Source organism: Cantharellus anzutake (assembly GCF_015039405.1).
Source record: "Cantharellus anzutake strain C23 chromosome Unknown EI90scaffold_13, whole genome shotgun sequence".
NCBI classification, from domain to species: domain Eukaryota; kingdom Fungi; phylum Basidiomycota; class Agaricomycetes; order Cantharellales; family Hydnaceae; genus Cantharellus; species Cantharellus anzutake.
This window is the reverse complement of record NW_024066963.1, coordinates 59,526-79,082: the sequence shown is the minus strand read 5'-3', so window position 1 is coordinate 79,082 and position 19,557 is coordinate 59,526. Positions and strand designations below refer to the sequence as shown.

Sequence of the window (19,557 nt, the reverse complement as noted above, 5' to 3'; positions counted from 1 at the left end):
TGAGTCTCAGAGAACCTTTGGGTGTGACCGGGGATACAACGTGTGTCAAGCTCCGGCTGATTCGTCTGCGTCGAGTCTCTTCTCCAATAATGCCCTTGCAGGGATCGCAACATCTTTGCCCCCTATAATCTCCATGGAACTCCCGGCCCGTAGTCCCGCTGACACTCATGCTGATGTACTATGGGGAGCATTCTGGACATCTGGCCAGTGGTTCGTCTGAAGGTCCCAGATTGGTACCATCAGCCTGCTGTGCAATAGGATGGGTCGACTGGGTGTGGCCAAAGTTAATTTGCTCACGCAAGGTGAATGTTGTCTGAACCCTGAGACAGTGAGCAAAAAGATCATATCTTATGCACGGGTACTGGTGCAGTGTATATCATAACACACTTATGATCGCAAATGGGGGTGGGCCAGTCAAGAACTGACGCAATAGTAATGACACCCGTTGGTGGCAAGTCCGAGACAGCCAACGAGGAGCAGTACATACACAAAGTTTCACAGATACACCTTTCTGAGAGCGCAGAGGCTTGAAATGGCCTATCGCAACAATTCCCAGGACCCAAACACCCAGCAAGCTCGGCCAATGGCTCATTGTAAGGAATCCCAGCGAGTTGTTGCCCAACCCACCCTGAAACTGTTTAGCGGTCAGAATGAGGAAAGGGCTTCTTCATTGGGAAAATATCAAAGCGATCCCAGTAGGTAGAAAGAAGGGTCAAGGGATATCCATTGCAATGTTCTGTCTACTCGATGCGGTGGCGCTCGAACGCCTGGAAGCAACCTGGAAGAGTAAGCATTCCTTCAAGTTGACGTTTATTTGACCCGCACAGCCACTTCAGTGACCCTCTTTAGCGCCGGCCCTCAGGGAGGGAGTTGACCAGATGTTCGACGAATGTACCGCCAATTATGTTCTTAACCGTCAGAACACTTACAGTATGCCAATAGATGTAGAACATTCTACCAACGCCGGATCGTTCTTCCCCCCGGCTCGTTCACTTCCACACCTTCAGTACGAGGGTTTTGAACCTGCTGGAGACCAGGACGAATTGGCTTTTGAGGCTGGTGGTGCTTATGGGTTGGCAAGTAGTTATATGTAGCGGCATTCAACTTGTTGGCTGACCGCGCTGGTCCGCTGGCGCCCCAGAATGCTTATGCTTCCCAAAATCTATACCCTATATTCGCTCTCGAGACTGTGCAGCACACATTCCCCAGTGCACTAGTTTCGATGACAGTTTCTTCAAAAATTATTACGATGGCGTTCAAAACTAACAGTTTGCAACAAATCGACCTCGACAGGGCGGAGGATATTCGTAACATTACCCTCGAAGTCAAGAAAGGCAGGGGGACAGCGGAGCTGAGCATCTCAAAAATATTCTGTGATCCAACGGGACGGCACGTAATAATTGGCACAGCTCAAGGAGAAAACTATTATCTGTTTGAAGGATGGTCGAAGGCACGACTGCTTCCAAAGTGCAAGCTAGTCATAGAGTCCGTGGCCTGGAATCCTGCCCCCCCATCCAAGTCCTCTGTCTCTGCGCATCCGCGGACCTCCGCTCGGGAGATTCTTCTCGGCGGACGCAATGGCACCATTTATGAGATGCACCTAGACGCACAAGAAGATATTTTCAAGACCCCAGATAGATATGTGTCGCCACTCTACACTTTCACCGAGCGGCATCCTATAACAGGATTACACGCAGAGTATATGTCCTCTGGTGCTGGCGGAGCATCGGGCGACAGCAAGCGGCTGGTCGTGCTCGCTACATCTGCTACACGGATCTATCAGTTCATCGGGATAATTGAGAGGAAGCCGGAAGAAATAGGGAAGCTTTATGACCCAGTGTTCGCAACCTATCGGGACGTTGCACCTAGTAAGTGATGCCGCTAAGTGAGAACTGAGCCTCGCTTATCGTAATGCGTGAAGAATTTCTCGAACTCCAAGGAAATAATCAACACTCTGAGCTTCATGTAGTCCCGAAGTCAAGAAGCGTTCGCACGATGGCTTGGATGACAGGTATACACATTTTTGTCGTTATTCGAGATCTCTGACCTTTTTTTTGCAGGACAGGGGATCTACTATGGCATGTTAAATCTCTCCGCACCATCAACCTCCGACATTATCGAGTCCGCCACCCTCCTTCCGTATCCCTACTCGGCCCCATCATCACCCACTACGCCCCCTTCCTCACCAAAACTGTCCCAGAACCCGATGCCGCTGTCGATGCTTATAACAGACTACCACTTCCTACTGTTATACCCTGATCGTGTGTGTGCTGTTAGCAATCTAGGAGGAGTGGAGAGGCTTGTATATGAAGAGTTCCTTGCACTGGTCAGTATTGGTGACTATGTATCTCGATCTTGCACTCAGGGACGCGCCGCAGAAACCTTCAGAGAAACCACTTTACCTTGCCTCTGACACCAAGAGCAAAACGTATTGGGTGTACAGCAATTCATCTATGTTCGAGGTTATTGTCAACGATGAGGACAGAGATGTTTGGAAGATTTATCTTGAGCGCGAGGATCATGAAAAGGCATTGAAATACGCTAAGGTACGAAAGCTGTTGCATCCAGAATCATTAGCGTCTAATCCGGAACATGGCTCATGCCATCGTCAGACCGCGTCACAACGATCCGTTGTTAACGCATCCCTTGGTGACCAATATTTCAAGTCGCAAAACTATATCAAAGCGGCTCAGTGCTATGCCCAGAGCAGTCGTGGGTTCGAAGAAGTATCGCTCAGCTTCAATGATATTGGAGAAAGCGATGCGCTGCGTTACTTTCTCGTCAAAAGGCTTGAAACCATGCCGAAGAGCGTCGGTAACTTGTGTGTGCCTAAGTTTTTCGTTTGTTGATGCGTTTACCCGGCAGATGCTGATACAACGGACCATGCTGGCATCATGGCTGGTTGAGTTTTACCTCGGAAAACTGAATACCCTCGACGATCTTGTTGCGGCAGAGAGCACTTCACAGGATGTTGACAATTTGAAAGCCGAAAGGGATGAAATCACCGAGGAACTCCATCAGTTCTTGGTCACATACAAAGTTAGTGACCCCGCCTGTCGATGTTAGTTGATTGTATCCTGAGATTCTTTTGAAGGCTAGTTTGCATAAGAAAACCACATACGAGCTCATACAAAGTCATGGGCGAACCGACATTTTCCTCCATTACGCCATGACTGTCGGTGATTATGAAAAGGTTGTAGAGACGTATGTCATGGACGAGGAGTGGCTCAAAGCTGTCGACGTGCTCAACAGACAGGCAAGGTCTTTGCAAACACTCTGCGTGCATTTCATAATTATTGCTCTTAACAGTCAGACTTGAATTTATTTTATCGGTTCTCTCCAGTTCTCATGCGACATGCCCCTAAGGAGACAGTCGAATCTTGGCTAAGACGAACTACTCTGGACCCTCATCGTCTCATTCCTGCGTTGCTGCAAACCCAGCACCTTCCACCTTCACCTCTGTCACCAAACTACGCTGTCCACTACCTCAACCGTGTAATTTTTGATTTAGGGTCAACATCTCCGATGATCCACAACCTCCTGCTTACGTTCCTTGCCTCTAATTCGTCATCACAACCCGCCTCGTCTCCAACAGTATCATCTAGCAAGCTTCCTAATGGCACTACAACCCCGGATGTCCGTCCAGGTGTGAAACTCGGTTCCGAGTCATCGGTCGATCGTCCTTTGCTCCGCTTTCTCTCCACGGCACCTAAGAACCCCATCACGTCTCGGCCATACTATGACCTTGATTATGCCTTGCGCCTTTGCAAGCGCAACAATCGACTTTCTGCTTGCGTACACATCTATGCTCAGATGGAGATGTGGGAAGATAGCGTCGAGTTAGCCCTACAGATAGGAGATGTTGAGCTCGCCAAGACGTACGCAGACAAACCAGAAGGTGATGAAATCCTCCAAAAAAAGTTGTGGCTGATGACAGCAAAGTACGTCGTCCAAGACAAGAAGGACATTAAGTCGTAAGTCGTCGTATGACTTGTATTGTGACATAACGCTTAGAGATGTTTCTCACTAGTGCAATGCAATTCCTTGAAAGTACAAATGTACTCAAGGTTGAGGACATATTACCGTTCTTCCCTGACTTCGTCGTCATCGATGATTTCAAGGATGAAGTTTGCAATGCTTTGGAAGGATACAGTGCTCGCATTGAAGAACTCAAGAACGAGATGAACGACGCAACAAAGACAGCAGAAGCGATCAAACGAGACATGGCCGAACTCAAGAAACGTCTTCTTACTGTCGAACAGAATGACAAATGCGCTTCATGCGAGCTGCCACTCTTGACGAGAGAATTTTATGTCTTTCCATGTCAGCATACCTTCCATGCTAATTGCTTGATCGGACAGGTGCGCCTTGAACGTTCACATCATGCGGGTGTTACACTGACTCAAACTCTGACATTGTGCAGGTCAAGGAGTATCTCCCAACCCCCACTCTACGGCGAATCGTCCTGCTTCAGGATGAGTTGATGAAGTTGACCGGGAAACTTATCGAAAAGCCCCGTCACCGCCAAAAGGCACCCTCCATGCCTGGAATGATTGAAGTTCCGGGTCATCAGCGCCAGGAATCGCATTCAAGTGCCACCCAACCGGTTGAGAATGGACCTGGAGGATTATTGTCTTCAAACTTCAATCGCGCTGTCGTCGCCCCGGCTGTGGCAGGGCGGAATGCGTTCGTTGCTGCTGGCGCAGGATTACGGGATCTGGTTATCCCTGAATCACTGGCAAGTGCGATAGCGAGCAACATTAACTTGGGGATTCCTAACGTATGGGGCGGGAACGGAGGAGGGGAATTAAAGAATGGTATGACGACGCAACAACTTCAGGAGAGAGCTACCAAGTTGAAGGAGGAACTGGATGAGCTGTTGGCTGCCGCTTGTCCATTATGCGAGTCTGTCGTTGCAGGACTGGATAAACCGTTTGTTCTACCCGAAGAGCGGGATCGTTCTTGGGATCTTTAGCTATCGTTATGCTGTTGACATTATTTGTTGGAATCAAAAGTCAATTTTCGGCGATAGGTTTGAGCGAACACTTTGATTAGAGAAAGTGCAGTTGTACAGTTGAATAAGAATATCGAATGTCGGGGTGTAAGTTCACTGATCAGCCATTGATTTTCTTCGTTCTCCCTTCTTTTCTCCGTTTTCTGTCTAGCTTCTTTTGGCTCATCTGAAAAAATATCCTGGATGAGATTGCTCTCAACCAAGTAAGCGATTGCCGACAAACGTTTGCCCTCATTCTCTCCAACCTCTCCTTCTCCGCCTTAGCCCTTCTCCTGTCCTTTATCTTCTCCACATGACTAGAGGTAACAGGCCGACGCGTGAGGAAATCAAATTACAGCAACGTTCGACGATTATGCGTAGAGTGCAACAACTCACGCTGCCTTCTCCGCTTCTTTCTCCGCCTTCATTTCCCTCTCCAGTTGCTTAACGGCTTGAGCCTCTGTTTTCCTACGCATTTTTTCCTCCCAGGTAGTTCTTAACGATTCTGCTAACTGAGTGCGTCTAAGAGTGGGGATCCCCAGCATAGAGTTAGTAGTTAATGAGAGGTTAAAAGGGACACAAAAAAGAGGACCTTGCGGCTGTTTTGGGTGCTTTCCAATTTTTCCCCGATACTCGACCCTTCGAGGAAGAGTTTAAAGTCACTGGTGCAGCCATAGCATCTGTTGACATGATGATATTTGGAATGGGCGCTTATTTAGATTCAAAATTCTGTTCTTTATGCATGTGACTCTAATCATTCAAATTTGACGCCACACTCCAAATCAGGAATGCAACCGCCGTCGAGTAAGCACTGCAAACTTGATCTTTTCGTTGTGACGGAAGGTGTCTTCGGGCTCTGTCGCCCGCACTCTATAGCACTTCTGGCTCTAATGTAGGCTGCGGAGGGCCCCATCACCCTTCAACAGTCAGTTGCTCGTGGGTGAATTGCCAGGTTTCCGACCGATTGGCAGCGTTTCATTGCAGGTTTGTTTTCCCATTCCCTACGCTGTCCCTCCAACTTTCCTGCAGTAAGCGCAGCGCGCAAGTTGTGATATCGATGGCGATCGTTGTATTGGACTCGTGATCATGATCAGCCACTCCAAGTAGAATAATGAATGTTTCGCTCAGCCCCGGCGAAACCTGAAGATTTTCACGAGGATGACGTTTCCCCATTTATGCTGCTAGTTGGCTGACTATCTCTGTGGGTTCCCCTCTGCTGTATGTCCTGATTAGACGCTTCCCCTGTCTTTACACACCACCGTTATCATCCCGAAAGGGGCTTAGCAGCTATCCAAACGAGACTTGATAAACGGTTCTGTTGACCAGGTGAAAGCGTCTAATACGAATTGGACATGGCAGTACGGATATCAGCCACAACTGCAAGAAGTCATTTACGATCCCATTTTGAAACTATGTGGTACCTGGGCAGTATTTGCTTAGGCACAAGGAGGACGTGAAGTATAAAGGCAAAGATCCTACATCTGCCTCAATTGTTCCAAGGACCCTTCCTCTATAGTGCTTTTCCGGTATATTTTTTCATTTACCCTGTCTCCTTTAGTCTCGACATCGCCTCGCCTCGTAACTAACTACCCAGCCTGTGCGTGCCAAGTTTTGCATGCAGCTTCGTGTACATGATATTGACACGTTCAGCAGGAGGCTCGTGCTTTGATCTCCAGGGTCCCACCGCTAGGAATATGTAGGCCTCCATTATATTACAATCATTCTGCTTGTTCGACTGGCTAATGGAATTATGTAACAGACTGACATTGTCAGGACACCATGCGGTGAAATCGTGGATTGCTGGTGCTGGCTGACTCTGTATGTGGTCCAATGCATCGGAATTCTGCTGCCGGGGATATTCGGGAAGCCTACTTTCGAAATTAACCTGTATTTGCCGTGTACGTTATCTCGAGGGATTGAGTACCATGCACGAGGTCCGCAGCGTGCCGTCCGTGCACATGGAGTTTTGTTGCTTATCGGAGAGCTAGCTTATGAGGGTTTTAATTGTGCAGCCATGAAGAAGCACATCCAATAGTACGACCCAAACTTGTGTTGGACGATATCATATCGCCATATTCGGAAGCTCTGGCCTTATGTGCTTTCACCCTCTCCTGACGATTGGAAGCATCCTGGAGAACCATGTACCCGGAACCAGGGCTGATTATTTCCCCAATCATCTTAGTTCCAAGATTTCTTGCAATCCTGAATCTGCCGTGAACGACCAGTTTCCCAAAAGTATCTCGACGAGTTGCCCCCAAATAAACACGTGTTTTTGTTGCTTAAAAAGAAGTGTCTTTGCGAAAATCCCCCCCCTCTTGCTTCTACCTTCATCTTTTTCGTGAGACGGGGTGAAAGTTTGACATTTTTTGAACGAACGAACGAGCTCAATCCCAACTTCACGATGTCTTCCAAGGTTTACGTCGGTGTGTCCTCCCGATCTTGATCCAATCTCTACCATCGCCGTTTCCAACGATCCCCGTCTTTGCCTCACATAGGGAACATATCATGGAACACGACCGATGAAACGCTTCGCGCAGTAAGTACAGCTCCCTTTGGCGTGCCCTCAATCCCCGATCCTCATCTCCTTATCTTCATCCAGATTTTCGCTGAGTATGGAAATGTCCTCGACGCGCTCGTTATGAAGGATCGAGTGAGTGCTCCCTGATCAAACGAGGTGCCTGCCATTGGTGGCGCCTTGTCGTCATGTTGTTTAAAATGAATTCATACCATCCCGTACGCCCGACTTGTTAACTCGGATATAAAAACTATCAGGACACTGGGAGATCTCGAGGTAAGCAGATCCGTTTTTGGGGCTCTGTTTCACCATACAATTCGTGAATTATTGACGGTCTGTTCCATCGATCGGGTGAATTGTTGCATTGGCCATCCTACATTATATTCACATTCCCTTTACACATCAAGGATACGCATTTGTTACCCTTTCTTCCGATGAAGAGGCGGATGCGGCTATAAACGCGTTGAACGGACAGGAGCTTGATGGCAGAACAATCAAGTATGTGAACTTTATTGAACATTAACCCGAACACGCTCGATCGATGGTTTCCTCCGATATAGAGTGAACAAGTCTCAGCCCAAAAGCTCAGGCGGAGGGTTCGGAGGCGGAGGCGGAGGATACGGTGGGGGGTACAGTGGAGGAGGAGGATACCAAGGAGGATATTGAGGAGGATCCAGTGGACCGTATTGAAAAACCATCCATCCTTCCTGCTACGATTTCACGATGAAGGAGGGATTGCGTTGTTGTTGCTCATTCTCCGCCGCGCGTCGCATTTGTCTTTTCTCTCTGATGCTTGTCCATCTTCTCTGTTTGGTTGCTTCGCTTCGCTGTTGCTATTCATCTCGACATGGTATGTCCTTGTAGTACCGTAGTGCTGTTTCTTGCTCGTAGCACACTTCTTTCCTTTCCTTTCATCAATCCATATCATGCTGTGATTCTGGTCCGGGTTATTATCCCCGTGTGATCGATCTGTGTTGCAACATTACTGATTCTTCCTGTAAACGTTCATCACTTCACGAGCCAAAATGCGAGCATCTGAGTCAGTCAGTGTCTCTCTCTCTCTCGCTGCTGCCAAGTCCTTCCTCTGTCGCGCTATGCCTCACCATGGACAATCCCCTAGCAGCGGGAACTGCCGCGGCAGGGACAAAATTATTAATTGGATTAGCCCCAAGTGAACACGTGTTTTTCTTGCTTAAAAGAAGTGCCCTCTCGAAGTTTTCCTTTTCCTTTCTTCACCACTACCTTCATCTTTTTTTCGCGAGACGGGTGGAAATTTGGTTTTTTTGAACGAACGAACAGCTTAACCCAGACACGATGTCAGAGGTCAAGCTTTATATCGGTGCGTCCCCCGTTCTTCAACCCGTCTCTTCCTTCGCCGCTTCCAACGGTCCTCATCGTTTGTCTCACACAGGGAACTTATCGTACCACACGGACGATGAATCCCTTCGCAGGGTGAGTGATCCCTTTGGCATATTCCCATGCCCCTTCACAACACCGATCCTCTTTATCTTTGTCCAGGCTTTCGGAGACTATGGCACTGTCGTCGACTCGATCGTGATGGTGGATCGAGTGAGTGTTCCCTGATCGGATGAGGTGCCCCTTTGCAAGGCCATTGGCGGCGCCTTGCTGTCATGTTAAGATGAATTCATGTTACCCTGCACGCCCGATTCGTCACCTTTGACGATAAAAACACATCAGGACTCTGGAAGATCTCGAGGTAAGTTGACCTGTTCTTCGGGGCTCTATTCTTCCATATGACGATTGACGGACTGATCGGACTACACATCAAGGCTTCGGTTTTGTCACGCTTTCCTCCGATGCCGAGGCGGAAGCCGCCATCGCAGCGTGGAACGATCAGGACCTTGATGGGAGAAGAATCAGGTACGTGAACTCTACTTGAACCTGACGCGCGATCAACGGTTGACTTCCAATCCAGAGTGAGCAAGGCTCAGCCTAAAAGCTCGGGAGGCGGGGGGTACGGAGGCGGAGGGGCGGAGGATACCGTGGAGGCGGAGGAGGAGGATATCGTGGGGGAGGAGGAGGAGGATATGGAGGGGGATATGGCGGTGGAAGTGGTGGTGGAGGTTGGGGAGGATCAGGTGGTGGCAACGGTGGATGGTAATCATCACTCTTTTTGCTACGATTTCAAGGTTCTGTTTCTGCTCGTCCTCCACGCACGTTGCCATTGTCTTTTCTTTATGGAAAGACAGATGCATCGATGCGTTTTTCGACTGTCTCCTGTCTGGTTGCTCTGCCGTTGTCATTCATCTCAAAATTCATTGACATGGCATGTCTCATAGTACTACAGTGTTGCTTGTAGCGCGCGCTAGTTTCCCTCCCAATGTCATCCCCTGTCCGGGTTGCTGTCCCTGTGAGACCCTATATTGCAACGTTGCATCAACGTTGAAGATGTGACAGGGTTTTGTTTTCTCGGCAAGGATTTTGCCACACCGTTGAAACCCCTTATGCTAAACGACGCTATTATCTCTAAACTGTTTGCCAACGTGCTTGGCTTGAAGGACAACAACGAAAGGGGTAATTAAAGCGGAGTTTGAAACTGGTTTTCCATTTTGGGTAAGTCATTGATCCAACTTCTCTCACAAGCTCGTCCATTTGCTCACACTCTCTTCCATCTCCTACGCTTGCGAGCTCAAAGACAACACGTCTTCATTCCTTTCTTGCTAGCTTTGCTTTCCCTAACACCTCCTCTCCCTTACTTTTGGGCTTTGCCCCTCTTTTTTTCACCCTCTTTTCCGCCCTCGTAACCATGGTTTTCAACCCCATCTCTAACGCAAGATTCGGACACCCTGTTCATAAAGTTGGAGGTGGACACGCTCGCAAAGCAGAAACCGGTCATCTGGATAAACGCTCCAATTGTGCCGGTGGTGGTTTTTATAAAAATCCTACTACCAATCAAACGGTGTCGACTTCCAGTCCTGTTAATGTCGCTTGGGACAATTCGTGCTTGAGTCCTTCTCCAAAGCTTGTTGATCTTTATCTCTACGCTCCTGGACTTAACGATTCGCTTATCCAAGCCTTTAATGGGGCTGATTATGCTCATGGCTCGATGGAAGTACGTTTCCCAATCATATCTCTTCGTCCATGAGAGAGTTGATTTTTTTTGCTACTGCAGATGACCCTTAATCCTTCCTGGTGGGGGAATGCTAGCAGTGTTAGCCTGCAGCTCGCTATCGTTCCCCACGGTACTCCCGGCTTCATGACTTCCATCGCTACAGGTCCCATCTGGACTGCGACATACAATTCCTCGGACCCTAATGCCCATCCCAAGTCAGGGAACGCCTCCGGCTCCGGGGGCATCATTCAAGAAGTGAAGAATATTTTCGCCAAGTTGCCTGGCGGGAGTGTCGCTGCCGCGGTCATCCTTCCTCTACTCGCCGCTACGATAGCCATCCTCCTCTACGTCAGGCACCAGAGGAAGAAACGCGCCGAAAAGTCAAAGAGGTTCAGTCAAGCTATAGATCAACGCATGTCTACGATCTCTACCGACTGGCGTTCCATCTCTGGTGCTGGTGCCAATGCAGCCATTCGTGCTTCCATGGTCGATTCTTCTGCTTACGGTCGTCCCGCATCCTTCATGTCCTCAGTAAGCAGTGGACAAGCCGGTGTTGGTGCCCACTTCGATAATTTGGAGACTGCCGAACAGGAGGTGCCTCAGTTGAACCAATTGCGTGCATCCCGTCTCTCGTCCGTTGGTCAGGCCGAACGCACTTCACGTACCATTTCCTTTGCTGCCGATGCTCGCCCTTCTATCGAAACAACTCATACCCGTCGTACCGGCGGAACTGGTAGTAATAGACCGTATCAAACACGCTCCTTCCACCAAGCCCAGAACTTCGACTCTGACGAGGAAGACGCCGATTTGCAACTTAGTCCAAGACAATCCCAAGGCCCTACTGTTTTTAGTAATGCGGAAATCGAAGCCCGTGCATCTGTTGGGGATGAGGATCTTCGTCGTGAAATGCTCCAGATGCCAGCCGTGAGCCTCATGCGTACTGGCAGGCACAATGCCGGACCAAGCAATGAACTCATTTTACCTGCGCCTATCCTCCGGAATGCTAGTCCAGGTGCCCTTGCGGTGCCATCGCCTACGCTTCAACCTACGAGCCCCATTCCTCCCTCTCATCTCGCCGCGACGAGCGCACCCATGAATCCCGCTTTGTCGCCTGATGATCTTCTTCGTGCTTACGCCGCCGGTCGAGCTGCTAATGTGCAACCAGGTTCAACTCTGGGTGCAGGAGCCCAAACTATCACAGGTGGAAACAAGGCCAATACCGGCATGCGTATCCTGTACGCTCCTTCCGAATCGCCCATGATTTCTTCCCCACCTCCCACTTCTGCTCCGATGACGTTGACAAACTCGATATCTCCAGCTATTTCATCGCTTGCCGTTCCTTCACCCGCTCTCACGCCCAATCAATTGGATAATAATCCATTCAGGAAGAGTATGGCTGCTAGGAGCACGTACACGCTTAGTCAGTATAGTGGGAGTTACGCCGATGACTTCGATCCTGAGGATGCGTATAGTGGGCATTTAGATGAGTATGGGAACGATGGAGGGGGTTATGCCCGTTGAGCCGCAGGGGCGGATGGTGAATAGGGCGAAAGGCCACATACAGTAAGGACGAACGTGTATATTCTGTGTACGGCTCATGGTTGGTTTTGTTTTAATTTTCCACCCTCTTCAAGCGCTACTTCATTTTTCCTTTGCGCAACTCTTGATTTGTTCCGTTTCTATTACATATACATATCCGATGTTCCGATGTTTTTTTTTTTCGATTGTTCATATCGATGTTCTCATGTTTTTTTTTATTGTTCATATTGCGGTCTTTTTTTTCACGTCCCTCTCTTTCCCCCCATCTAGCATGGTAGCGTTTGTTTCATGAGGTCTCTCACTTGGCTCTCTTTTCGTGAGTGGCTGATGTAGAGATTCAACTGAGGGGATTTTGATTTTTTTTTCTCATAATCCCCTTGCAGGTCGTCTCAAACACCCTTTTTCCTCTTCTTTTTTTTTATTTCTCAACCTCTCAAATTCTCAAAGGAAAACAAGGTCCATCTAACGTATTCTTCCTCTATTTCCACTGCCTTTTTCATGTAGTATTTGTTGTGCCTTCTTGTTATCATCGTCGTCGCTCTCCCACGTTCGAAGATGACGCGGCTAAAAATAACACGATGCCACCATCAGTTGCTATTCAGTTTCTGAGTCTCCGGTCCTTGCCGACTTCTGCATATAGCAAGCTGATATACGGCCCTTCAGCGACTTTCTGGTGGTAAGTTTTCGGCAACTGAAAAGTTTCCTTGCACTCTTTTGTTGACCATAAGTCGTCTTCTTGTAGCCTCCCATGAGTCTATCTGTTACTGAGGATGGCCCTGACTGATCTTACCATAAGAGAAGCAATGGCTTAGGTACGGAGTCCTTGATGCTTCAACCGGCCGATAGCCTCGCTCAGTGGGGTGCCATCCTCAGCTTTGAGGTGCTCAGGGCCAGCGGCAGTATTGACTGTCAATCCTTTACTGTTGTGTCAACATCCAAGTTACACCAAGGGTAGTGAGGAGTGCCAATCCCTACGCCACCGTGTCAACATTCGAAGGGATAGCAGTAATGACTGTCAAACTTGTGTCAGCATTCAAGGATAAAGTAAATGTGTTTTCAGACATGCCTTCCAACGAAGCATTTCAAATGGAAAGGGAGATTTTTTGAAGGGAAATTGTATTCCGGCATGTTCGTTTCACGTTCGCCTGGTATTGCATGTCGTTTCAATTATTAAGTCCTAATGAGGGTTTATGGTCGGGAACTGATCATGATAGCCATAGAAAGGCAGGCATCTCAGATGCAGGTGGCATGCTGTTATCTGGTACTCATGATCATCGTGATGGGCTGGGTCAGGAACGAGATGGTGAAAGCTAAACATGATCCAACGCATGCTGAAGCTATGCGAAGAAGTGACGGCCGATGAGTGGAATTCCAATGTGTCCTCGGCAATGAGAATCCATTCGGCCAACTTGATCACACTGTAGGCTCGAATCAATGTCACGTAGATACAGTGACAAGGATTTTCCAAAGGCCGTGGCCGTGTGCATGGTAGCTCCTGTTTTACTAACAACCTGCCCGCACAAGGGCTCTGTCAACGCGACCTCTCCGGGCATCCAATTGCAAAAAAGGCGTTCCCATATAAGTCATGTGCGCGCGGCGAGTTGTGCACTGTTCTCTCCTTGACGCGCTCGTTAACTCCCACATACCCCGGTGCGATGTTTGGAAACAAAAGCCCTCAGATCCCCTCTCGACGTCCTAAATTGAGCCACCCTGCTCCTGGATCATTTTCTAGTGATCGGCAGCCGTCGCTCTCTTCCGTCTCGGAGTACATCCCCCAGACATCCCAGGACAGAGACAATGTTTGTAATGATCGAAATGGAGGATTGACGGGATCATATCCCGGGCCTCCGGCGGCCAATGAGACTGTACCTTGTGGCTTTGGTAGTTCAAAGAAATCGACATCTCCTTTCGGCCTCACATTTGGAAAGATTTGCAAAAACACAATTCTTGATCGCAGCAAGCCTAGCACTTCCGGACCCGGATCGTTCTTTGGGGCAACTACACGCTATCAGCCATCCGCTGATGACCAAGGGCTTCCGTCTCCTTGTGCCCCTGAAGGGAATCTTCGTGCAAAGCCCAGCGCGTATATCATTTGTGAGGGTGACCCGGGCATCCACACGCATCCCCCATCGGGGTTTCCAAGCACGCCACCGGCCAGCTCACGCAGTGATCAGCATAAAATGATCATCGGTGCCACAAGACTAATCCTCCAAACCGCGGCCTCCGCTCTCAGCCTTTCTCCGATTCCAAAACTCGGCGAAATCCCGAACTTGATTTTGATATGGCTGCAAGTTTACGAGGTCAGGGGATACCGGTCATTAATCACAACATACAGTATTCACGTTTCCTCCATTTTGTGCAGACTGTTGATGACAATGACAAGAATCTCAAAGGATTGCACGATGAGATTCAGAGAGCCTACAAGACTATCTTGCAACCCCTTCAAATGTGGACAAGCCAAACTGGCGAAATTCCTCCTGAAGTAGTCTCACTAGTCAAAGAATTTCACTCGTGCGTCACTGTGCCTCCCCAGTCGCTCGTTTAGCCTGAAATCTTGAGGACAGGGACCTGGAGGAGCAGATCGAGCAGATTCAAATGCTTGGCAACCAAAAGATCATTCAGAGAGTGATTTTACGGACCAACACGGCTCGGAAAATAACCGATGTGAAGGCTTGCATAACTCGTGCTCTCTCGCACTTCGCGGTCTGTTGAACCCGTATTCATATCGTTGCATTTCGACTAAAACGTCCGCTGTAGACGGTGGCAACGACTTTGAACCTCCTCAATACAATTCGAGCGTCAGTGGATTGTTTGTTCTATCTGCTTGGTTCCAGACTCTTTTGCTCAGTTCGGTCTTTAGACGAACTCTCGAAACTTCCTAGAGCCGACGCTGAATATAACCGCGTGAAAAGCAAGTCAGAATGTCTCAAAACCACACGGGATGGGATTCGGAGTGCGATACTCAGTCACCTTAGGGAACCTAGGAACCGGTTTGTCTGGCTGCGTGGTTCACCTGGGACCGGGAAAACCGCGATATCTATGAGCGTAGCCTCCGCCCTTGACAACCAAGGTACCCTTGCAGCGTCTTTCTTCTGGGATAAGAACCAAAAGGGGATGGGACTTGACTCGGTTGAGCGCTTTCCCTCCACCCTCGCTCTACAGCTTGCGGCATTCAGTGCTGAGTACAAGAGCTTACTTCTCAGGCAAATTCGCGAGCGTGCTTCGTTGAAACGTTATCAGGGTTCTGCTCTGGAGAAGGAGATGAATGCTTGGATTATCGACCCGATGCGTGAACTCACGGATATACGATCTTCAAGGAAGGATCGCTTTATCATCGTCTTAGATGGACTAGACGAGTGCGGGGATCCAGATACACTTGGATCCTTGATGAAGCTTGTCCTTCTGCTCGATGAGCTGCCTCCGACCTTCGCCATACTAGTCAGTTGTCGTCCTGAACCGCAAGTTATTTCGGCTTGGGCTCGGGCCGAAGCACAGGACCGACATCCTGTGATCCCTTGTGAAGATGTGGATAAGATAGCAAGAGATGAGACTTTTCACACAATACACCGTATGGTCGAGGAGGGACTCCAAGACTGTATCAGGGAATCGCCGTGGAAACCATCTAACATGGATCTCAATTTCTTCACCTCAGCTTGTCGTGGATTACCCCTTATTGCCTCGATCCGCATACGCGAGGTCCGCATTCAGACTCAAAGTGGTTCCGTCCTGAAGTCAGAGTTTGAGTACTTCCTCAATCTCATGGATGCGCCTGAGGACCTCAACGAAGAGTATTTGAGGATAATGCGACGAGCCTATATGCCTTATCGCTCAAGAATTCGCTCACGAGTAGTAAAGAATTACCATGAGGTACTCGGAATGATTATTGCGGTATGGAGGGAACTCGGCGTATATGACATATCACAGCTCCTAGGAATCACTGAGGATGAAGTCTACTCGACACTAAAACCCATCGGCTCAATAGTCAATATTCCCTCTGGCAACACAAAGTACATCAACTTTTACCACGGAACGGCACGGGAATTCATCACGGGCGATCCCATCGGTGAGGAAGAAGACAAAGTATTCTTTATTAGCGACACGGAAGGACACTTCCTTGGACCACGGCTCCTTCGAATTGTCAATGATGTCATTAAAAGGAACGAGTTTGGTGTCCCCACCAAACCTCCTTTGGGAGATGAAAAGAAGTGGCAGCATTCTCTGAGCCGAGCGCGACCCAATCACATCAAATACGCGTTTGAACATGTGTTCAACCACTTGGACCGATCGCTACTCATTTCACAAGACCCTAACGAATTGCAGAGAGAGTTTGGGGAATTCCTTGCACGAAACTTATTCTCACTCTTCTCAACGGTGCACCGCACGTATTTTTATCGGCGCAGTGATTGGGACCAAGGCGATGTGAGTGCGAAATAAATTGAATTTCGAGTTTTTGATCGATGGGCTATGCTTTAAGAATCACAGGATAACAGAACTCATGAGAGAAGTTCACGAATTGTTCGACGACTCGGCATGCGTTTATGAAATCACGCCCTGGCATTTCTATAGATCTAGCCTTCCATTCATTCCATCGTCGTCACTCATTTTCGAATGGTATCGCCATCTCTCGGATCCCATTCATGTCTTCAGCATCTCCGGCGACTTTGCTGGTCGCTTGATCCCCCTAAGTGACGATGCACTTCAGGCTCAAGAAGTCATGAGGGCGAAGCAGAGAGAATTACCAACCTCTCTTGATGAACAGGGCAGAAAGACATTAGTGATCAATTATAAGGATGAGTTCCTTGACAACGACGTTCGTAATGGCACTGTGACTTGTGCAGCACTCTCGAGAGATGGTCGTCACATTGCACTCGGATTCGGAAGTGGCGTAATCGAGGTAGCTGACATTGACGATCAGTGCACGGTCTCTAGATTTCGAGGCGATCCTCACAGTCTTCCCGCTTGGATTGAATTCGTCCAAGGTCGCACCGTTCGCATTGCCACCGAGGACACTGATGGAAACATCTCGATTCTCGGCCATAGCACGCGTTTGGTGAACCTCGGCCCTCTCCCCAGCGACCCATACCCTGCTGTGACTGCAGTGTCGGACAATGGCTCTTTCGTCTTACGAGTCCCGCGAAATCCAGAAAAGGGCTGGTACGAGAACACTACAGTCTTGTGTGTTTCAGGCGATCCATCCGTTAAGCCTCTAGCATCTCCGTTCACTCCTTCCGGTCCTTCTACTGTTCAGCCTCTTCAACCTCGTTGCAGGTCGTCCTTTCCTTTGCGCCACATGATTGGATTCTCTCCTACAGGTCGATATGTCGGCGCTTACGATAAAAATGACGCTTTTGTTTGGTCAACAGACTCATGTCAATTGGTATCTCGATTTTGCGTCCACGATCTCAACAATTGGATTATCAACACCGGTGTTGTACCTCCTTGCTCATATGCCACCCCCAAACCTACTATGTTCTTTGGACCTACCATTCCTTTGATCCTGGACGAGGGTGTAGAAAGTCCTGAGTCAATGCCCATGCATGACTCGGATGAGTCCTGGCTAACGTGTCCTTTTTACGACCTCTCGCTGAGCATGGCGGACAGTAACTTGCCCATCGAAGTCCGGTCTTTTGCAGCAGGAAGAGTGCCATTGATTCCTTTCACCCGTTTTCTTTTACCAGCAATTTGGTTCAATGGGAGAGTCGAACTCTTCGCCCCATTCCAGTACGAACCGATTGGATACAACGTGAATCTCGTTCGCAACGGGGAAGCCTGGTATGGTGATCGACTGATATACAGCGATGAGCATGAGCATGAGCATGATCATAGGGATGACAGGTTTCGTCGCGCTCAGGGCGGCAGCATATTCTCCCTTCCTCAGGCTAGTAGGAACGGGACTCGATTTCTGATCCAGGGCCGGATGAAAGCCCCCCTCGTCGTCGACATCAGCCAAGTTATTTAGTGTCTGAATCCACATGGGGTCATCTCTTGCGTTGCATTCCGACTTTCCATCCCTTCTGTAGGCCCCGGTGGCTCTGCCACCACCTTACTCAATTTCAGCTGGAATGTTCAGACACCGAGTTTGGTGCGCAGAATCCCCCTTCTTTTACATCCAATGTATGTTCAGTGGTGTAATAGCACTATGCAGTACTGTGCAAATTATTATTCTAATAACGATACTATAATCTATAAACACAACGAGTTAAATATCCTCGAGAGCGATGTCACGCCATACTAGCGCTGATTCGATATGCTCTGCTGCACGTTTAAGACATGAGCAAAGGTTGCATGCAGAGCGAGGATTTCAGGGCCAGGGGCTGAATAGCTACTGAATAGTTCTGTAGTGGCAGCTGCTGAAAGTGACAACATCGCCGTTGAAGTATCTTGTCCGGATAGTGTAAGTATTTTTTGTCCTGGTACAATGAAAGATTTCCGGTACATCATGAAGACTGGTCTTCATTGCGACATACCGTTTGTTCAAACTACCTCTGAAAGCACATCAATGTCACCTTGGAGAAGCAGTGCATTGCTGTGCATTGGCAGGGCCATTTAATTCCCCTCCTACGAGCTTCGTAATGTTGAAGGAATTAACCCCATGGCCCCCAGCATGTCGCATGTCTTTACAGCTGAAGTGGCATGAAGAGAAAGTCATAACGGACAGAAGTTTAAGAGCCTTCTGATCTCCGCGCGAGGCGCTTTCAATTAGGATGGCGTGTACTGTACTCACAATCGGTTCCCACGGCATCCGGGAATTGCCGGAGACACCCAATCAATTCAATTGTGCTGATTTTAATTCAATCCAAGACCTTCGTGTGACGCGTGACCGGTTGTTGGTCTATTAGTCGGCGTCTGCAGGAAGTAATGGGTGACACCGATGGTTGGCAGTCGGAGAACTGATTTGGGAGAAATAATGAGCCTGTCAGTGTATATTATCGCTACCCATCCGTCATACGCCGATCGGCACAGGCACGGAGCCTAAAATGATATCACACACACACACACACAGTACGTCTGCTCCACTCTGACCAAGAGGGGCACCCAAAATTGACTCCCGGCAACTAGCATGCACATGTGATGGAATTTTTCAGAGGACCTCCTGACACGTTTATTTGTTTATAATATCATCACTAATATTCCAAAAATGTAACTAAGTCCGGAGAACTAAACTTTAACTCCTTTTCACAACCTCCTCCCATGTCCACGGTGCAAGAGGTGAAAACTTGCGGTATATGCAAGGAAACCAAAACCATCGACAATTTCAACTACATTCCACATACTGCTGAACTACAAAAAAATTGCCGCCACTGCAATGCACACAAGTCCTCCCACAAGAAAAGAGGACGGCAACAAGAGCGGGTGTCCAAGTTCCTGAATGGGGTCATCCCACTCTCTCAATTCTTAAACACGCTTGCTCTAGCTGATGGTGCCGAGGTTTTCCGC

The 19,557-nt window shown here is 48.7% G+C and overlaps 7 protein-coding genes across 7 annotated transcripts; 6 read left to right on the top strand and 1 right to left on the bottom strand.

Moving 5' to 3' along the window:
• Positions 1-820: 820 nt before the first annotated feature.
• Positions 821-5,028, top strand: EI90DRAFT_2969632 (Pep3/Vps18/deep orange family-domain-containing protein). Its single transcript, XM_039055660.1, has 12 exons — positions 821-891; positions 943-1,076; positions 1,142-1,868; positions 1,922-2,011; positions 2,061-2,326; positions 2,379-2,546; positions 2,613-2,810; positions 2,866-3,039; positions 3,095-3,256; positions 3,310-3,974; positions 4,031-4,361; positions 4,424-5,028. Exons 1-12 carry the CDS (start codon positions 879-881, stop codon positions 4,973-4,975), a joined length of 3,480 nt encoding a protein of 1,159 aa, XP_038918531.1. The 5' UTR covers positions 821-878; the 3' UTR covers positions 4,976-5,028.
• An 86-nt stretch (positions 5,029-5,114) lies between these two features.
• Positions 5,115-5,668, bottom strand: EI90DRAFT_2913608 (uncharacterized protein; the record flags this gene model as incomplete). Its single annotated transcript, XM_039054504.1, has 4 exons — positions 5,115-5,180; positions 5,238-5,310; positions 5,390-5,515; positions 5,586-5,668. The coding sequence occupies 4 exons, from the start codon at positions 5,666-5,668 to the stop codon at positions 5,115-5,117; spliced, it is 348 nt and encodes a 115-aa protein (XP_038918530.1).
• Positions 5,669-7,394: 1,726 nt separating this feature from the next.
• EI90DRAFT_3014579 (uncharacterized protein) lies at positions 7,395-8,174 on the top strand (the record flags this gene model as incomplete). The annotated part of the gene is made up of 6 exons (XM_039056795.1): positions 7,395-7,416; positions 7,489-7,529; positions 7,593-7,643; positions 7,766-7,784; positions 7,916-8,006; positions 8,069-8,174. The coding sequence occupies 6 exons, from the start codon at positions 7,395-7,397 to the stop codon at positions 8,172-8,174; spliced, it is 330 nt and encodes a 109-aa protein (XP_038918529.1).
• A 605-nt stretch (positions 8,175-8,779) lies between these two features.
• On the top strand, positions 8,780-9,134 carry EI90DRAFT_3047865 (uncharacterized protein). The gene is made up of 2 exons (XM_039059583.1): positions 8,780-8,847; positions 8,920-9,134. The coding sequence occupies exons 1-2, from the start codon at positions 8,823-8,825 to the stop codon at positions 9,090-9,092; spliced, it is 198 nt and encodes a 65-aa protein (XP_038918528.1). The 5' UTR covers positions 8,780-8,822; the 3' UTR covers positions 9,093-9,134.
• A 1,004-nt stretch (positions 9,135-10,138) lies between these two features.
• Positions 10,139-12,340, top strand: EI90DRAFT_3047863 (uncharacterized protein). Its single transcript, XM_039059582.1, has 2 exons — positions 10,139-10,581; positions 10,642-12,340. The coding sequence occupies exons 1-2, from the start codon at positions 10,276-10,278 to the stop codon at positions 12,100-12,102; spliced, it is 1,767 nt and encodes a 588-aa protein (XP_038918527.1). The 5' UTR covers positions 10,139-10,275; the 3' UTR covers positions 12,103-12,340.
• A 2,568-nt stretch (positions 12,341-14,908) lies between these two features.
• Positions 14,909-16,891, top strand: EI90DRAFT_315782 (uncharacterized protein). Its single transcript, XM_039066142.1, has 2 exons — positions 14,909-14,918; positions 14,981-16,891. Exon 2 carries the CDS (start codon positions 15,160-15,162, stop codon positions 16,552-16,554), a length of 1,395 nt encoding a protein of 464 aa, XP_038918526.1. The 5' UTR covers positions 14,909-14,918; positions 14,981-15,159; the 3' UTR covers positions 16,555-16,891.
• Positions 16,568-18,301, top strand: EI90DRAFT_315912 (uncharacterized protein). The gene has a single exon (XM_039066218.1). The coding sequence runs from the start codon at positions 16,616-16,618 to the stop codon at positions 18,077-18,079; it is 1,464 nt and encodes a 487-aa protein (XP_038918525.1). The 5' UTR covers positions 16,568-16,615; the 3' UTR covers positions 18,080-18,301.
• Positions 18,302-19,557: the final 1,256 nt, after the last annotated feature.

What these genes read in the sequence shown, in the direction of transcription:
- EI90DRAFT_3047865 (XM_039059583.1), top strand. Translation starts at nt 8,823, where the DNA reads ATGTCAGAGGTCAAGCTTTATATCG. An exon ending in AGAGGTCAAGCTTTATATCG is followed by an intron (nt 8,848 to 8,919) that starts GTGCGTCCCCCG and finishes TGTCTCACACAG; the next exon opens with GGAACTTATCGTACCACACG.
- EI90DRAFT_3047863 (XM_039059582.1), top strand. Translation starts at nt 10,276, where the DNA reads ATGGTTTTCAACCCCATCTCTAACGCAAGATTCGGACACCCTGTTCAT. An exon ending in ATGCTCATGGCTCGATGGAA is followed by an intron (nt 10,582 to 10,641) that starts GTACGTTTCCCA and finishes TTGCTACTGCAG; the next exon opens with ATGACCCTTAATCCTTCCTG.
- EI90DRAFT_315782 (XM_039066142.1), top strand. Translation starts at nt 15,160, where the DNA reads ATGAGCGTAGCCTCCGCCCTTGACAACCAAGGTACCCTTGCAGCGTCT.
- EI90DRAFT_315912 (XM_039066218.1), top strand. Translation starts at nt 16,616, where the DNA reads ATGAGAGAAGTTCACGAATTGTTCGACGACTCGGCATGCGTTTATGAA.
- EI90DRAFT_2969632 (XM_039055660.1), top strand. An exon ending in CTATCGGGACGTTGCACCTA is followed by an intron (nt 1,869 to 1,921) that starts GTAAGTGATGCC and finishes TAATGCGTGAAG; the next exon opens with AATTTCTCGAACTCCAAGGA. An exon ending in ATGAAGAGTTCCTTGCACTG is followed by an intron (nt 2,327 to 2,378) that starts GTCAGTATTGGT and finishes GACGCGCCGCAG; the next exon opens with AAACCTTCAGAGAAACCACT.